We start from the raw sequence: 18898 nt of genomic DNA, 5'->3' as shown, positions 1-18898 counted from the left end.
TAATCATTGTGTTATTTATTTTCACTGAAATTAGCTTATCTTCTTGGTCCAGTTGAATGATTTTCCTTCTTTTGATGATTTTTTAAAAATTTATGACAATAGTTTATTGTGATTTAAGTAGATCTTTCTTAGTTGATATGTACATATGTACAAATGATATAGTTTAATATTACTTCTGAACTGCACAAAACATTACTTTTGGTAAAATACTAAAAATATGAATTGTCTGCCTCTACTAATCTTGTGTTACTCATACAGAAAAATGTTCTTTACCCACTAACGAATAGCATTATATATATACATATATATGTTCATTTAAAATAATATTATGGGCTGGGTGCCAGTGTGCCAAACCTGCAATCCTAATTACTTACATAGCTGAGATTTAAGGTTTGTGGTTTGACGTCCACTGGGCAGGAAAAGTTGGTTAGACTCTTATCTCCAATAAACTACTTGCAGAAAGATGGAAGTGGCACTGTTTCTCAAATTTTAGAGTATTATGTGACTCAGGGACAGTAGTAAGGTCCTGAGTTTAAGGCCCAGAGTTCAATGTCCAGGACTAGCAAAAATAATATCATGTGTATGCATATACTGAGTAGTATAGGAATAAATTTCAGCCTATTAAGTACAAATAATAATACATACATCATGCTGTTTAATTTGCAGTCTTACTTCCTACAAAGTTATAGGCATGGTCAAAGCTAGTACTTAATAGTGGACAAGTTGTTAAGGATTGCTAGTCTGTCTGGTTTTTTTCGTGTTTTTTTTTTTTTTGAGAGTAGGACTTGAAATCAGTATCATCTATGCTTTTCATCATTGGCATTTCCCCTACCACCTAAGCCATACTTCCAACCCCTGAGCTAGCCTCTGGAAATAGGTATATAACTGTTTTCTCCTTTTTGTTTTTGTGAACAAGATTATAACTGACCATTCTTAGTATTTTCTTTGCATTATTGCATATATTTCCTGTTGTCTTGTTTATCTTTGTGGGCCAGTGTTGCAGGAGTAGCACTGTTCTGTCAGACAGGTGTGACTCCTCCACATGGTAAGAACAAGAATGGAGATGCAAGTTGTAAGACACTGAGCTGGGCGCCAGGGGCTCACCCTGGTAACCCTGTGATCTGAGGCTCATGATTGGAAGCCAGCCTGGGCTGAAAATTCTTCATGAGACTACTACTTCCAATTACCCACCAGGAAACCAGATGTGGAGATGAGGCTCAACGTGGTAGAATGCTAGTCTTGAGTAAAAATTGCTCAAGCCCTGGAGTTCAAGCACCACAACCAACCAAAAAAAGACAGTGAAAAGCTGAGCCATTCAAAGGTGACTCTCTCTTTCCTTCCCTCAGTACAGTACCTTGCCCTTCACCTCAGAGCTGTGCAAGACCCTCTGTCACCAGAGGTGAATGTGGCTTCTTCGACCACACAATACACATAGCTCTATGTGATTCTGTATCACCCCTCATGTCATGATGTCTATAAAATATGAAACCACAAGATGAAGGCGTTTGTCTTATAATGCCCATGTTTTTAGAAAAAGGAAAAGATGTCTATTAATTAAAATACATGCATTCATGGGTAGATTTATTTGATAGTGTATATATATATATATTAGAAGGTTATATGTACATTATACTTTACATATAATACATATATATGTATGTATGATATAGACAAAATCTCCAGGAGGAATTGCGATCTTAAAGCAGTCACTTGATCAAGAGGCTGAATGTGCCACTACTTAGTATAAATGTAACTTTTCATCACAGTAATTATAGACCATGTATCATTTTCCACCAGGTTTCAGGTGGAAGGCTGTGTTTGGGGAAGGCATGCAGTTTTTGTATTCTGGAGAACAGAATTCATAGTTCTGGTTGATAAGAAGTAGACATTTGACTCTGTGTGTGTGTGTGTGTGTGTGTGTGTGTGTGTGTGTGTGTGTGTGTGTGTTGAGGGCATGTTTTTATGTGGGAACCTATAACAAAGTATCCTGAATCTAACCTGAGGAATTATATTTAGGGATGGGACTGAATCCTTTCATATGGATGACATATAATTATTTTAATGTATTTATTTATTTAAATTTTTGTGAATGGGATATTCAGAGGAGATACAGTTATATAAGTTAGGTAATGCACATATTTCTTTTTGAACAAGGTCACCTCTTCCATAATTTTCTCCAAGTCCCTCCCCCAAAGTTGCATAGCTCATTTTCCACATAGTGTCTAGTGTGTATCACTGCTGCATTTGTTCACCTTTTGTTCCACTATTTCTGTGCTCCCCCTTACCCATCCCAAAACACAATAACTTACATACAAGACAAAGGTACAGAAAACAAAAATAGCAATAAAAGAGAAAGAAAACTAAAACAAAAAGCAAAATAACAACACAATTATCTTGTTTCCATTTCTTGGAGTTCAGTTTGATAAGCATCATTTTATATGATCATTTGTACCTAGCTGTTGAGCCTTTGTGATCTTCTCCGAAGAATGACAGATGATTCATTTAAGGAGGGAATGAAGCGATCCCTCCTAGTCCTTGGAATTTCTTGGCAAGTCATGACAGAATTGGTGAGTAGGTCTGAGTTGGCTGAATTCAATTTCAGTCTGCAGGGCAGTTTTAACTCCAGAGAATTGAAATCAGGGTTCAGCTAACAGCCCCTCAAAAGAAGAAAGATATTCTGTGCAATGATGTTTGTGATGATGGAAATCATGTGGAACCAGAGAACACTGAGGGTTGTGTACCGTCAGGACTGAACTGTGTCTGTGAGTTATATTCCCTTTAAAGTGGTAGAGATGGTGAAAGTTCTGTCTGGTCAGTTCAGCCACAAAGAGACCCAAACTCCCTTTTAGGAATTGTGAAAACAGTTGATAGAACTGAGAATACGAACACATTTTTTTTTCATGTGGAAGTTCTTGCTCAAGCACTATATTAAATTATCCCACATCTCTTTCAAAAACTGCTCTTGATGTCTATTTGCGTGTATATCTTGCAATATATTATATATATATATAACTTTTATTCTTACCCAACATAGATGTATACTATAATTTACTTTATATAAATATTATAAATATATAACTTATTATATACATATACATACATAGTGATAACACACACACACATATATATATATATATACATACACATATGCATACAGATTGCATGTGCATTAGGGACCAATTTAAGTGGTTCCTAACTCATCATATGGGTCAAACAAGTAATTTTAGAGATTAGCACATTCAGTAACTTAATTTTAGCAGATGCTGTGACTCTTGGCAGTAGCTCGATTGGTGTCTGACTGCTCTCTGCTCTCCCTTGGTCATGTGGAAACTGTTGCTGTGTAGTGGAAGTTCATGTAGGTTTGACTGACCTAAACTCCACTCGTCTGACAAGGACACTTTACAGACAGTCATGTACTTGGTATGGTGGCCTATCTTCAGATCTCAGCCTCCTGAGTATCTAGGATTACAGGCATGAGCCACCAATGCCATCTGGCATGCACAAGTTTTTATTTGGACCTAATCCCAATTAGACCCAAGCTAGACCCAAAGACCTAAGCTATCTTTGTGTCTATTGCTGATATTTTACTCTTGCCAATTTTCTGAAGATACTGATACTGAAAATGGGATTCCAGTAGACCTAGAGATCCCTTTAGTTATTATGGATATTTTAGTAATAATAATTCCTCCAGGGCATGAATATGTGATATCATCCCATTCGTATGGGTTTCTTTTGTGAATGTTTTATAGTGTTTAGTATATATATAGCTGAGAAGTGTAAAAACAGAGGATCTCTTTGTGATGCATTCCTAGTTTTGTTTTGTTTTTTTTTTTTGCTCTGGCTAAGATAATTGTTACGGGCTCTATCCTTAGGTAAAGGGAATAACAGTATGACCACAGCTAGGTTGAAGGTCACCCTGTGCTCTGCAGGGTGGACTGAGATGGGCAGTTATCTCTGAGTAGGCACTGCTGCTGGTACCTATCAGCAGCAGAGTTCTTGCTGGTCACTACCAACATACCTGCCTTTTCTGGTTCTGTTATTCTGAGGATGGTCTAGACATGCCATCTCTGCTAGCACCCTGGGTGAAGTGACCATGGAGTAGGCTCCCTGGCAGCCTCTTCAGTGCTAACTAGATGACTGTCATCAGTCTTGTTTCCAGATACTGTGAGGTCAGAGAAATACCCACCATTGGGTCTGTTGTTGGGCAAACTGTGGTAGGAGAAAGGGTAACATGACCAACGTCATTCTCCTTGTAATTCAAATTTACACTCCAGTCATGTCTGTGAGCTGTTTTGGGGGCTGAGTGAGGCTTATGCTAAAGTGTTCAAGCTTCAAAAAAGGTGTCCTAGTGAATGAGTAGTGGGTGGAAGAAAGTCCCTTGAGTAGGAGGAGGTAGCAGGACAGGTCAGCTTGTCCAGTGACAGCTGTCACTTCTCTCAAGTTTTGATTTTCAAAGACGATGCTCTGAAAAATCTGTCACCAAGGTAAAGAGTAACTCGGCAATTGTCCAGTAACACTGAGCTCCAAACAATGAGTAGGCCTCAAGTTGAGCTGAAGAACCTCTCATTGAATGCCCTTGACCTGTCCCTTGCCTCTCCAGGGCTCACCTTTGAAGCATCTAGTAACCTGTGAGTGTAATCTGATGCAATACAATGAACATTGCATTCTATTTCCTTGTGCAGGGGCCTAGTGTGGGTACAAAGAAAGGGTGGAACACAAAGAAGACATAGGCCTGACCTCAAGGACTGCTCAGGAGTGTAGCAGACAAGTACAGATTTCTGAATGAGGAGCCTTGGGTCATGAGTGGACCCCAGAGCGCAGAGCTGAAGCTCTGTGTAGGAAATGAAAGCAGATGGGGAACAGAAAGACAGTTCAAGGCAGTGGTCAGGAGACCACCCTGAGCAGGCGTGTAGTATGTACCCACATTACGTCATACCCCTGGAACACTCTATGTGGGTGCATTCCAGAAGTCTCAGGGGCCATGTAAAGGAACAGGATCCTGGTGGGAATAGAGAAAGTTTAAGCAGCAGGGCCATCCAATGGCAGAGCTGCTCTTGAACCAGAATTGCATAGAAGATTCATGATTTAATGTAATCCCATTTATCTTTGCTTATATTATTTTTGATTTGAGGATCAAACTAAAAAAAAAATATGGTATCCCAGTGTCAATATTTACTTGAAGTAATTGTCTTCTGTGTATCTACTGATGAGACTATTCTATGCTCATTGTCTTGTAATAACCCGGCGTGTCCGGAAGTTCCACCTGGTGCCATGAAATCCCGCCCAGTGCCCCGTCACTGCCGCGGACCATAGGAGGGGGCGTGGCTACGTCAGACTGCGTCAGAGGAGCAGCCTAGGAAGTCCCGCCCCACGCCTGCATCACATCCAAGGTCGCACTTCTGAGTCCCGCGACCAGAGGGAGGAGCAAGGAAGTTCTGCCCCACGCTGGCGTCACTGCTATGGTAGCACTTCTAAGTGGGTCCGGCTACTGGAGTGGGTGGGGCACCAGAGCCCCCTCCCCCCTGTCTTGGAGGTTAGGGGGAGAGGAGGGGAGGAGGGAGGTGGGAGGAGAGAAAAGAGGGCGGTGCCTAGGCAGGCCTGTGGAGGTGCAGAGTACAGAGAGCGGAGCAGACCTGACAGGGAGCGGAGCTGAGCGGGGCCTGAGGCCAGTGGGGAATCCTGGAGCCTGAGGTCTGAGGCGAGGCCTGAGGCTTAAGGCCTGCAGAGGGGCCTGAGGCCTGTGGAGGAGCCTGAAGCCTGAGGCCTGTGGGGAGGCTTGGGGCCTGGAGCCTGTGGGGGAGCCTGAAGCCTGAGGCCTTTGGGGAGGTTTGAGGCCTGAGGAGAGTTGAAGCCTGCAGGAAGGAGGAATAGAAAGAAGCTCGCTTCTCTGGAGGTTTGGAGAGTGCAGTGGTTGAAGGTTAAGGAGTAGAGGTTCAGAGGTCAGGTCAGGTCTCAGTTCTGGGTTCTGGATAACTAGCCCAGGACAAGGCAGTCCCAGGCCAGCATTTGGAAGTGGAGGGCTGTTTTAGTTCTGGGTTTTAGGTTGTAAATAAAGTTCCTTTGTAAATAAAACCCCTTCCCACCTTAAGTTGTGCCTCCATGGATTTTCTTGCTCTTGGGATACAACAGTTTATTTTTGGCAGCTTTGTCTAAAAACAATTTTGTGTAAGCATATGAGTTTATTTCTCGTTTTCTCTTATGCTCCCCTGGATTGGAGTATGTGTTTTGCCAGCCCTATACTATTTTAAATACTAGGCTTTCTGACATAGAGAATTCCAGCATCATTGTTTTTGCTTGTTTGTCTAACCGGAATATTTATGCTTCTTTATCAACTTTAGGATTATTGCCATTTCTCTGAAGTTAGTAGTTACTATCATGATAGGAACAGCATCAAATCACTAGATCTCTTAAGCTCTGATGGACATTCTAGCAATAAAAAATCCTCCAAATCATGACAATGAAATATCATTGAGTTTGTATAGGTTGTAATATCCCAGAAGCCAGAAAATTCACACAGGCACAGTCAAAGGTGACAAAGGTGTTTAATTAGTCTGCAACTGCCTTGTCTTGGGCTACCTTAGAACTAGGAGCAGCTGCAACCTCCAAGGGGGTGAGCTTCTATGTCTCTCTCTTCCTCCTCACCCTCCTTGGAAGACACAGTGTGTGTGTGTGTGTGTGTGTGTGTGTGTGTGTGTGTAGTGCTTGGCCCTCCAGCCACCTACTGCCCAACCACTCTGCTGCTTCAGCAGCTCCAACTGCCCTTTGATGTCCCGCCCCCTAGCAGGGCATGGCGATGACCTCAAGGTGGGGTGGGACTTCCTGCTTCTCTGGTTCTCACAGCAGCAGAGGTCCTTGTTGCTGGTCATCACCTTCCCCAGCAGCTTGGAAACCTGGAAGGTAGGGGTGCTCATGATGGCTGCACTGTGGGCTGCTGGGCCAGAGTGAATATAGCATCAAACCTTCCCCTCCCCCACCACTCCGCCCCCACGTGACAGGCACCTCTGGTTTTCACATTCCCCACTGGTTTTCACCTACAAATCAAATAATTGATTTTTACATTCTTCTTTGGGGCCAAGTTCTAAACTCCACCTGCTTACCACCCCCCCCCCCCCACACACACAGAGGGGAGGAGGCAGGTCCAGCAGTTAATAACAGTCTGTCCTTGAACTTTTTCTGAATGGAATCTCCAGGTTGAAAGAGATGGGCTGGACTGTGGTAGTATTTCCCAGCAGCTTGGATGGATTGTTACTACTCCTGCAAGTTTCTACATAGACTGGTTAAGGACACATTACATAAGCATGGCAGGCTGAAGCCCCACTAGTTTTCAAGACAAGCAATGGCCCAAGGCAATTTACCAGGAAGAGAAATAACCAGCTATAGACAGACATAGAAGGCTTGGACCTGTAACCATTTTTCACAAGTGCAGTCTCCACATTTGCACACTTGTTACTACTGTTTTCCATGCCTCTGCCTTTAATGTTATCTTGCCTCATTTTCCAAAATTGACTCTGGTCCCTTGATCCTAAAGGGGGTTGGGTTGATGGCCTGACTTCTTCAAGCTGACCCAGGGGCGCTGACGCTTCCTAGCCAGGAACGTTTAATATTAGCCTATTTTACCAAGTGGTTGCCAGGATTAGATGCCAGTAAGAACACTATGTTACTACAAACTGAACTTTTACCTACTGCACAGACCTTCTTGGGTTACAGTGTACCCTGTTTTGCAAATGTGTTTGCAAAAGCATTTTCCTAGCTGGATAGGGAACCTGATTTCTGGTGACTCTAACAATGCCTAAGTTACCTGTGTTGGCCTTTAAATGGCTCACAACGGGGGCATAAACTCAGATACATAAACTTCTGAACAGATGAATTTATGTATCTGGTACCAGTCCAAAATTCATTACCAATGAGGGCTTTGAGCAGATATGGGGGAGGGGAGATTTTGAACTATCTCTGCCATTTGACAACCTTAACTTTTTACTGCTTACTATGACAGATGACTAGCAAGTGTGTATGATCCTGCCCAGTGTGAAGTAGACAGACATGGGCATTAGAAAGTCTTGCTTACAAACTAGACTCCTATGACTTCCCAGGTCTGCCAGAATTAAGGCTATGAGCTATTGCTGGGTTTCATGGGAGAAAATCACAATCTCCATTTGCTCTATGACAGCATCTGTGTAGTAGACAAACTTTTCAGTGCTATGTTGCCAAAAGCACACAGTAGGGGTACCTATAATGCTTCAAATGCAACAAGAGCATGTGAGTGAAGGAGACCATGGCCAAATCCTATCAAATCCCTGGAATGATCCATGTAGGTCCATTCTCAATTTCAACTCATGATCTCAACAGTCTCACAGATTGGAAATGGAACAGGATTTTAGTGGGAAAATATTGAGAAAAGCAGCCATGCCTTCTACTGGCAAGTTGCTTCTGAACAAAATCCCATGTCAGTGAGGAGGGGAGGGTTCAGGGTCTCAGACCATTCCCTTGGATAAGGAGTGCACGTTTCTTCCTAAACAAGAAGTCTTTCATGGGCTGTAAGTAATTCTAATTACTAAGTAATTCTAAGATTTACCAGGAAAGAGCATGCCCAGTCTCTTGCAACTTTTGATGAGTTTGCATAGAATTGAATATGTGGTGCAGATGGAAGGAATTCAGGTTCAGTTTGAGGAATCCAGGGCAGTTGGAGGTCTGGAGACAGCTGGTAGGGTGCAATTACACAGCACAAGAAAATCTGGGGTTCCCCATGTATCTCCCTTCTGTACTTGGCTACCTTGATGTGTAGACAGGAAGCTGCTTGGAAATGCCTGGCCTCTGGCTGGTCAGAACAGAAATTTCCCTGGGTGTTTACCAGTATGCCTGAAAATCAAATCCTCCAGCACTCAGTGAATTGGTGTTGTTGGCTTGGATAGTGCTGTAGAATAATGACACGTTGGTAATGTCTTCTATGTTTAGTATTAATATTCCTTCCTTGACTCAGTATCTATAGAGAACCTCTGTGTGCCTGGCTGAGTGCTGGGGATATGGCCATAGTCAAATGAAGTTGGCTTTGCCTGATAGAGCTTTGCGTAATGGACAGGCAGATGTAAGTCAGTGAGTTACAAGCTGTGAAATGGACTCTGAAAGAAGATTGTGGATGGCAAGCAGGATTAATGGGCTGATGGGGCTTCCAGGACTGGGAGGAGTTAAAGGAACTGCTCCCTGTTATGGGGTACAGAAGCCTAGAAGTGCATTGTGCTTCCTCGCCAGTTCCCTGGGGTTTCCAAGCAGGATGCTGGTACCTTCTGGTCCCTGGCCATTGTAAGCAGGAGACACTGCTGGTGCCTCTTTTTCTGGAGAGCTCCAGGGTGGCCAGCCCTCATCTTGGACATAGCTGACAGGTGGAATGCCTTAAATAACAAACGGCCATCTTGCTTGTATTTCTAAAGCCAGCTCTGCACTTGGGAGGTCACCTTCAGTCCTGGTCTTTGGGACTCTTCTTTCTCAGCCTTAGCTCACACACGGTTTCAGAGGCCTGGTTTAGGACAGGCCCTGGCGTGACAAGTGCTGGGCAAGTCTCTTCTAGTCATTCTAGGAACCACCTTGCACTGGGACAGCCTCTTTCCCCACATTCATCATACTCTGGCCCCCCAGAGCCCTATGCTCCACAGGCAGAACAAGCAGGACCCTCCCACCCCAGGAGTCAGTTGAGAAACTCAGGAGGTGAATTGTGTGATCAGACTGGAGGCAGACACCAGGCTTCCTGACTCCCTCCAGGGCTGTCACCATCTGCTGGCTTGAATCACACTTCTCAAACCCTAGTTTCTTAAAGGCAAGTAACATTGTTGATGTGATATTGTGATTTATAATGGGAAATATGTGTACATCTTTATTTTTGTTTCCTATTCCTCCTGGCCAGAGCCCCCAAACTTGGTATTTGCTGAGGGATGGAAGGACAAAGATGGGCTGAGGTATTTGTTACATGCCCCTTTGGACCACCACTTAGCTCATCCTGGGATGGGGTTACTCCTGGGAAGTGCCTAAGGAAGGGAACTGGTTGCTAGGACACCAATCAGAGCTCTGAAGGAGAGGAAAAAGGGGCTGAAGGTTATGCCTACCATTCACTTACTCAGTAACATCAATTACATAATGAAGCCTAAGTAGGAACCCAGGAGAGTGTTTGGAGAGCATTCCATTTGCCGAAGGTGTGGAGGGAAGGTGGGTGCCCTGTGAATTCAGTTCACTTGCCCTTCCCACGAGCCTCAGTCTTTGTGCTTCTTAGCCTGCCTGTTCAACTGATCCCAGTAATACACCACTGATTAAGTAAGCTCTTGTCCTCCGTTCTATGAGCCATTTCAACAAGGGCTCAAAGACAGGAAGGGCATTAGAGGAACATCTAGTTTGTAGCCAGGTCACACTGAGGTTGTGAGTCTCTGTGGGTGGGGGCTGTGGGATTGAGCATAACTTGTCCAGTTAGTTTTTGCCAAGTCTATTGCTACTTTACCTAGCATGGTAACTGAATCGTAGACACCCCGCTGGGGTGGCAGAATTGTTCATTGTGGGAGAAATCCCTCTACATCTGGTCACAGTGAAAGGAACTGGTCTTTTCCTTATATGTCTGTTACAGGTCAATAAGACGTGTTACAGATTCCTCTTTTGTGGTGAACCTCACTCTTTCAGTGAAAAATCAAGTGTTAGAATAAAACAGACAACCCCAAAGCTGATTCATTCTTTCCACAAACACTTATAGGGAGCCTCCTGTCTGCTGGCATTGTTCTAGACACTGGAGAATACAACAGAGAATACAGATGTCACCGTCCCTACCTTTAAGGTGCTTCTGCTAGTTGGAGGAGATAAATGGTAGGGCTGAGGTGAATGAAGGCTTTGGACTTTTGGGATGGGCTATTAGATCATGGGTTCATCAGGGAAAGTTGCTCACAGCTCATGGTTCAAAACCTGGGAAACAGGTTTGAATTGGATTTGGATGACCTTTTCCATAGACAGCAAGTCCTGGTTCCCCCTGGAGGAAGATGGCTTGCCTGCCTCTTGGGACCTGGGCTGGGAGCCAATGATGGATGTCAGTGGCTAACTTGTGTCCTTCACTCCTTCTTCCCTCCCAGAAGATATATTAAAGTCCTTTCCGGTGCCTTCAAAATGTGACTTGCTGTGGACCTAGCGTGATTACAGATGTAATTAGGTTGGATTTCTTTAGCCCAGGATCTAATCCCATAAGACCCTTCTACAGGATCTGCACGCAGGGAGAAGGGGAAGAGGAGGCAAGGCCAGGCGAGGCTCCAACCTACAATGAAACAGCACAGATTACCAGCAAGCTCCAGGAGCTAAGGCAGAGGCCTGCAGCCTGCTCCTCCTCTGCAGTCTTCGAAAGAAGGACATGCTGGGCTCAGACCGCATCCTCCGAAGCTGGGAGGCGATGCAGGGTCATTGTGTGGGCCTCCCAGATCGCCCCAGGCTGAGACACATTTTGCTGTTGTCATTTGTGTCTACCTTTGGCTGCTTGAGCCACAAGCATCCAAATGCCTGTCACCCTGCTGTTTGTCCACAGTATACAGAGGTCCCAGAGCACTCTCCACCAGGTCCTCAAGCTGGAGAATGGCCTTTGTAAAGAGAGAGACAGAGAGAGGACCCAGACAGAGACAGAGAAAAGTGGAGATATAAGAAAAAAGGGAAGCTAGAATCCCCAGAAGATGGAGGTAGCTAATAAGGGCCTGGTTGGTTGGAGTGACCCATGTGTTAAATATGGTTAAATATTAATTTAGCTTCTTTCATATAAGAGGGCAAGATTGCCAGCAGGGAGAGCCAGGTAGATTCTGTGGAAATTGCTAATCAGTGTAGGGGAAGTAGCCAGGAGCCCTGTGCCCTAGGGACTGTCCACCATTCACTCCTGTCCCTTCAACTCCCTCCAGGATGCCTTGTCTCCTTCCTGCCATTCACAGAGTCCCTGCAGGCCTTGTCTTCTTAGCGCTCTGGGGCACAGTTTCAGGTGGCAAGCTCCTGGTGGTCCCTCAGGATGGCAGCCACTGGCTTAGTATGAAGGATATAGTGGAGCATCTGAGTGTCAGGGGGCATGACATCACAGTCCTGGTGCCTGAAGTGAATTTGCTGTTGAAAGAATCCCAGTACTACACAAGAAAAGTCTATCCAGTGCCCTATGAGGAGGAGGAGCTGGAGAACCGTTTCCGCCTCTTTGGGAATCGCCACTTTGACCATCGGTGGCTGCTGACCGCTGCTCAGACCGAGTACAGAAACAACATGATTCTCACCGACAGGTTCTTCATCAACTGTCAGGGCCTCCTGAAGGACTCTGCCAGCCTGAAGTTCCTCCGGGAGAGCAAGTTCGATGCTCTGTTCACAGACCCGGCCCTGCCCTGTGGCGTGATCCTTGCGGAGTACCTGGGCCTGCCCTCGGTGTACCTCTTCAGGGGCTTCCCCTGCTCCCTGGAGCACACGCTTAGCCAGAGCCCAAACCCCGTGTCCTACATCCCCAGGTGCTACACGATATTCTCAGACCACATGACCTCAGTGATGAGGGCTCACCTGGAGATCTCCCAGTCTGTCCTTGGAGGCTTTGTGCCAATTTCTTTCTGAGCAGGAAGTCTTTGATGGAGTTTAGGTAAGGTCCACGTTTATTTGGGAGAAAATGCAGTCTTAGCAAGTTTATACAAGTTTAGTTTAGCATTCCATCTTCTGCAGTGCCAAAGTACAAACCCTTCGCTTAGTAGTGGTGTCAGTAGAGGGCATGCTTCTCCCCAAGGCAAAGGACATAAACAGTTCTTACCTGGATACCTTATATCAGCGATACTAGGAAGTAGTGTTCAGTAATCATTATTTTGTTGAGTAAATCTTTAGCAGCAAGTGTCCTCTCTGTGCTAATGTGAGTGTGTCCTTTTCATCCACCATACAGTTTGTGTTTGTCCTTACCCTCTGGCTGTACAATCCCTAACTGCAGCCTTGCTCCTGGCCGCACGCACCATGGCTTCCGCAGTCTTGCCTGCCCTCCTGCCTCTGTGTGCGTGTCTGCTGCTGTCCTCCGGCTTTGCCCAGGCGGGCAAGCTGCTGGTGGTGCCCATGGATGGCAGCCACTGGCTCTCCATGCGCTCTGTGGTGGAGAAACTCTCCCAGCGAGGGCACGAGGTGGTCGTGGTTGTGCCCGAGGTGAGTTGGCAGCTGGGAGGCTCGCAGAACTTCACAGTGAAGACGTACTCAACTTCTTACACGCTGGAGGATTTGAACCGGGCATTCAAGGTCTTTGCTGATACTCAGTGGAAAGTTCGAGAAGACAATATGTTTGCTATAGCAACAGGTTCATCTAAAGATTTCTTTGATATCACTTTTTCACGCTGTAGGAGTTTGTTTAGGGACAAAGGATTGATACAATACCTGAGTGAACGTTCTTTTGATGCGGTGTTTCTGGACCCTCTTGATATATGTGGCTTAATTGTTGCCAAGTACTTTTCACTCCCTTCTGTCATTTTTGCCAGAGGAGCATTTTGCTATACTCTTGAAGAAGGAGCACAGTGCCCCAGTCCTGCTTCTTATGTCTCCAGAATCCTCCTGGGCTTCTCAGATGCCATGACTTTCAGAGAGAGAGTTTGGAACCACCTTTCTATCCTGGTGGAATATTTATCTTGTCCTATATTTTATGAAAAAGCCATAGAAGTTGCTTCTGAAATTCTCCAGACCCCGGTCACCACAAAAGACCTGTTCAGCCAAGTGTCGATTTGGTTGTTTAGATCTGACTTTGTCTTGGAGTTTCCCAGACCCGTGATGCCCAACATGGTCTACATTGGTGGCATCAACTGCCACCCGGGAAAGCCGCTGCCAAAGGTAGGACTTCTCTTTTGGGGGTAGGACTTCTCTCTTTTGGGGGGTTATCTGTGCTTTTTCTCTGACACCCTGAGTGTCAGCATCACATTCTTTAACCTGGGATGTCTGAGTTTTCTGTTGTAGGCACTTAAAGCTGTGAGCGTTCTCATCCCATGGCCTGTCCTGGCTCAGGGGTTCTTGTTGGGGATGTTTTCATTTTTGTTCAATGTAGAAGTGTTGAAATTTCCTACTTCCTTCAATGTCCCACTGATGATTCTTGCACCTGTGTTCAATCTTTATCTCTTTGAATATCATTTGTAGTTTTCCTTGATACTGATTTCTAGTATTGATATTTATTCTGTTATGGATATAAGGGACTATGATTTAAATTTACAATTTATACAAAAGTGCAATTGTATTTTGTGATGCTTGTTTTATGGCTCTGGCTTTGATCTGTTTTAGAAAAAGTGTCAGGGACTGCTGAGAGATTTTGGAATCTTCTCTTACACACATGTGAGAGGTGCCTAAATTAATGTAAGTTATAATGTGTCTTTGTTGAATGTTTTTGGCCAGAATATTCTCTTTACTGATGAGAGTAGCCATGGAGCCCAACCATCCATATCGCATCTCGACTTTTCTGTTTATCATTCCTAATATTGTTTTATGAACTTGGGAGTCCTAGCCATGGGTATGTATACATTTGCAACTGCTGTAAATTCTTGATGAATTGTTCTCTCTGTTAATATACACTTTACCTCTTCTGCCTATTTTCTGCTTGAATTTGCTTTCTATTATATGAAAACAGTTTCATACTTCAGCTTAATTGTGTGTGCGTGCGCACATGCGCACACGCACGCATGCGTGTATGGCAGCCAGTCCTGGGGCTTGAACTCATGTCCTGGATGCTGTCCCTGAGCTTTTGTGATCAAGGCTGACACGATCACGTGAGTAACAGCTCCACATCCAGATTTTTGGTGGTTAATTGGAGATAGAGTCTCTGAGACTTTCCTGCCTGGGCTAACTTTGAACTTTGATTCTCAGATCTCAGCCTCCTGAGTAGCTAGAATTACAGGTGTGAGACACCAGTGCTCAGTCACTTCCCGTCTTTCAATTCAATGAGACAATCTATGTTTTATGATAGAGAATTAAGCCCATTTATATTAAGGATTATGACTGAAAGGTATTTGTTGTTTCCTATGGTTCTATTGTTTTCTGTTTTCTTTTCAAGTTAATTCTAGTGTTTTTCTCCTTTTCTTTCATTCTTCCTTGTGTGAAGTTTTCGGCTTTACTGGCTTGACCATTTATACTTTCCCAGTTTTCCTATGTTCATCTATTTTCCTTCGCATTTTATTCTTTTCTGAGCAATGGTATTCATAATTTTGTTTCTTCTTTTTTTAAAAAAAATACTTCCTTGACTGTTTCTCTTTAGTCGAAGCTTGGTGGATATGAATTACCTTGGTCATTCTTATCCTTGAATGATTTCCTTTCTCAATTTAAAATTGAATAATGACTTTTCTTGAGATAGGCCATTAGACACGTGGCCAAGCCGGGAGGCAGGGACCGCTTGATTCTCTTCTGGTTGAGGCCAGAAGGTGGGAGGGGCTCCCTCCCACATTGCCCAAGGGCTGGTTGAAGGGCAGCGTGAATCCCCAACATCTGCCCTTTTTTTTGTTTTTTAAATTAGCAGGGGGTGTTGTAAACACATGGCATATGTGGGCATGAGGCAAATGTTGACATAGGATATGTGGGGCCCCTTCCACCAAAAGGGTTAGGGGTAGGTAAGGGGCCATCCATGTGATTTAGTCCAGAGAAGTTGGGGTCCTTAGCGCTTCTGTGCCATTCAAGTTAATGCGGGCATCATTTCTCTTTTGGCGGTGAAGTAGAAGCAGGCTTAAGTTCTGGCATCTCTGGTAGTTCACCGTAGCTGATAACTTAAACATAAGTGGTTAGTAAAACATTTCTTTTTCTTTTTCTTTTTCTTTTGGCCAGTCCTGGGGCTTGGACTCAGGGCCTGAGCACTGTCCCTGGCTTCTTTTTGCTCAAGGCTAGCTCTCTGCCACTTGAGCCACAGCGCCACTTCTGGCCATTTTCTGTATATGTGGTGCTGGGGAATCGAACCCAGGGCCTCATGTATATGAGGCATGCACTCTTTCCACTAGGCCATATCCCCAGCCCACATTTCTTTTTCTTTATAAACATTGCAGCGAAGGTGCTAAACCTTTGCTCTTACTTTTTAAAAACATTTGTATCCTGAAACATTGGGGTTTAGTGTCAAAACCCTCAGCTCCTATTTTGTAAACATTATCACAAATATTAAGATAAAGTGTCAGAACCTTCAGCTCTGATTTTCTTTCCAACAGGACTCTCCAAGTCTAGCAGCAGGGGGAGAGGAAAGGAAGAAACACGGTGCAAAATTTCTTTAGTTTTTGTGCGATGCTGTGGGCACTATCGCCACGGCAAAACATTGTGCCATGAGACGCTCAAGAAAGAATCTAGAAAGCAAACAAGGAAAGGAAGCTTGGTTGCCTCCTACCGGCCTCCTGCCATATGCAGTCAGGCTTTCCATATTCCCATGGCAGAGCAGAAGAAGTCCAACATGGTCCTTGTTTTCCTGGAGAGAACAAGAAGAAAATATTTTTCCAGAGCGGGTGCTCTGGGTTTAATTTTTTTAATCTGGAAAAACACATACAGTCCTCCATCCCACACTGATTTGGGATGATTTAAAATTTTTTGACATTTAATATAAGCATAACTATCCTTAATTAATCCTGGGGGCTACCCCCTCTCTTTTGTTTTTTAAAATTATGACACCAGCGGGCACCAGGCAGAGAGTATGGGTGGAGGTCTCTTCTTCTGTAGCTACTTCCTGTTGAAAGGGGGTGACGTAAACAAGGGCCCCTGATCAGCCTGGCACCGTCCAGTGTGGCTGGCAAAAGTTCCCATCATTACCACGAGAATGGTCACTAGGGCCAGAGGGTGCTATGGTCTCTGGCTAACTCCTGCACCTTGGGCAAACCCAGAAGTTTCCAGGGCTGGGACCTCCAGGGTTCAGGTCTGTGTTAGGGTGACGGGTTTGAACGGCAAATTCCCAGGTGGTGATCTCAGCAAGAGATTTTATTCTGTTAAAAGAGACTTTTGAAAAGGTCAGGCAAAAGATTGATAAGTTTATAGTACTAGTTAACATGAATGGCGTAGAACACACCCTGGGCATAAGCCAGGAAAGTTCCATTTGGAGCATAAACCCAATTTTGAAATGAACAGGTAAGGAGGAATGACTGAAAGAAGTGCTTAGTTATAGAAAACCGGTTTGGCATAGCAAGTCAGAGGCAAAAAATAAATATATGTACATATATACAACTTTCAGAAAAAAAGGAAAATGGACAGGTGTTACCTCTCTCGATTTCCCGGCTCTGATCCGTTTTGAAAGGGCGAGACAAGACAGCTCCATTTAGGATATGTCACCATTCTCCTCTCACTCCATTCCACATTACCGTCTCCTGGACTGGCTAAGTCCCAGGACTTCCAGCGCTTGTTGTGGGGATGGCATGCTCCCATCCACATTTACGGGTTTTGAACTCGGGGCCTGAGCACTGTCCCTGAGCACTTCTGTTCGAGGCTAGTGCTCTACCACTTGAGCCATGGTGCTGCTTTCAGCATTTTGCTGGTCCTCTTGAGCCAAGCTCTCAATCTGGCTCTTTGCTGGTTAACTGGGAGGTGGAGTTTTAGAGAGATTTTTCTTTTGCCCGGGCTGGCTTTGAACTGTATCCAAGGAGTTTTAGACATAAAGGCCCTTTTTATTTCCAATTGGAGCAACAAGGAAAACAACAGAGATAATCCATTTGTAACTTGTTGAGAGCTGACCAAAAACTGTTTATTAAGGTTTTGCTGTAATACTTAGAGAACATGAGATTTATCTATGTGCCATCAACCTGAATCACGCCATTTAATCTTACTGACAAGTGAAAGAGAATACAGATAAATGACAACCAGGGGCAAAGTATTAAAGCAGTGTGGAATTTTTAGTTTTAGTAGTGGCTGCGTCTTCATCCCAAATTGGCTGGTTCCATGCCATGCGATGGAGAGATCTGGGCAAGGCTGCAGCGGCATCTCTGGATAGACTGTCACATCTCGTTTTGGGTTGCCTGCAAAATTTTGTTTTGTTTTGTTTTTTGGGCCAATCCTGGGGCTTGGACTCAGGGCCTGAGCACTGTCCCTGGATTCTTTTTGCTCAAGGCTAGCACTCTGCCACTTGAGCCACAGTGCCACTTCTGGCCATTTTCTGTATATGTGGTGCTGGGGAATTGAACCCAGGGCCTCATGTATACGAGGCAAGCACTCTTGCCACTAGGCCATATGCCCAGCCCCTGCTTGCAAAATTTTTATACAGACTGGTTGATATTTAAAATCCCCCAACATTACTATGATGATTTAACCTGGAGTAACTGTTAGGATAGGACTATTCACATCCTCACAAGGCTCATAAATCGTTCGAGCAGCTTCCAATGCAGAGAGAGAGAGAGAGAGAGAGAGAGAGAGAGAGAGAGAGAGAGAGCAAGGAATTGTTAGTAGTGAAATCAGGCAGCTTGGGAACAGACAGCTAGCACACATGTTGTACCTGCATCCTAGGAAGCAAAATGTGTAATTTTGGGTCAGGAAAATTTAGGTTAATAGTCACATTTGTATGAAACTATTGCAATTTTTTGATCTTGAGAGTTTATGAGAACACAGGAGAGAAAAATGGAAAGGTAAAATCTTAATTTATACCAAGGTATTGTCAGGATTAGATGTATACTTGACTTTTAACACACTGAATATAAAGAATAACATACTGGTCTTATATCATTGTACTTATACCACATGCTTTATTATTTGAACCTTTGAGTTTTCCTTAGACATATTTGCTTGCACCCGGACACGACTGGTTTGGGTTGAAAACCTATTTTTGTTTTGCTTTTAAGTTTTACAAGACAGACATATAGACACACAGACACACATATGAACCCTGAGCGCTCTTAAAATTGCTTTTCTGATTGGCCATTTAAGTTTTCTGGAATTCCAGTGGCAAATGGTATTAATTTGCCCATAATAGAACCACGTG

General features: G+C 44.3%; 2 protein-coding genes and 1 long non-coding RNA gene across 10 annotated transcripts in view; all 3 read left to right on the top strand.

The window, feature by feature from the left end:
- The window catches only part of LOC125350169 (UDP-glucuronosyltransferase 1A7), a 193071-nt gene that overhangs the window by 64830 nt on the left and 109343 nt on the right, over positions 1-18898 (top strand). For 2 of the 8 annotated variants that reach the window (XM_048344494.1, XM_048344490.1), the window contains exon 1: positions 12964-13821. The exons of the other annotated variants lie outside the window; for them this stretch is intronic. In XM_048344494.1, coding sequence (XP_048200451.1) covers positions 12967-13821 — 855 coding nt within the window. In that variant the 5' untranslated portion in view covers positions 12964-12966. Of the gene's footprint in view, positions 1-12963; positions 13822-18898 lie in introns of those variants that run through there. 8 annotated transcript variants of the gene reach the window in all.
- LOC125350184 lies at positions 251-4981 on the top strand. Its single transcript, XR_007210691.1, has 3 exons — positions 251-1116; positions 2732-2735; positions 4971-4981. It is a non-coding gene; the product is annotated as an uncharacterized LOC125350184 (long non-coding RNA).
- On the top strand, positions 11540-12600 carry LOC125350177 (UDP-glucuronosyltransferase 1-6-like). Its single transcript, XM_048344507.1, has one exon. It carries the CDS (start codon positions 11902-11904, stop codon positions 12580-12582), a length of 681 nt encoding a protein of 226 aa, XP_048200464.1. The 5' UTR covers positions 11540-11901; the 3' UTR covers positions 12583-12600.

Source organism: Perognathus longimembris, chromosome 4 (genome assembly GCF_023159225.1).
Source record: "Perognathus longimembris pacificus isolate PPM17 chromosome 4, ASM2315922v1, whole genome shotgun sequence".
NCBI classification, from domain to species: Eukaryota; Metazoa; Chordata; class Mammalia; order Rodentia; family Heteromyidae; genus Perognathus; species Perognathus longimembris.
This window is presented reverse-complemented; position numbering and strand designations above follow the sequence as displayed.

Coding starts and splice junctions, on each gene's coding strand:
- LOC125350177 (XM_048344507.1), top strand. CDS start 11,902: ATGCCTTGTCTCCTTCCTGCCATTCACAGAGTCCCTGCAGGCCTTGTC.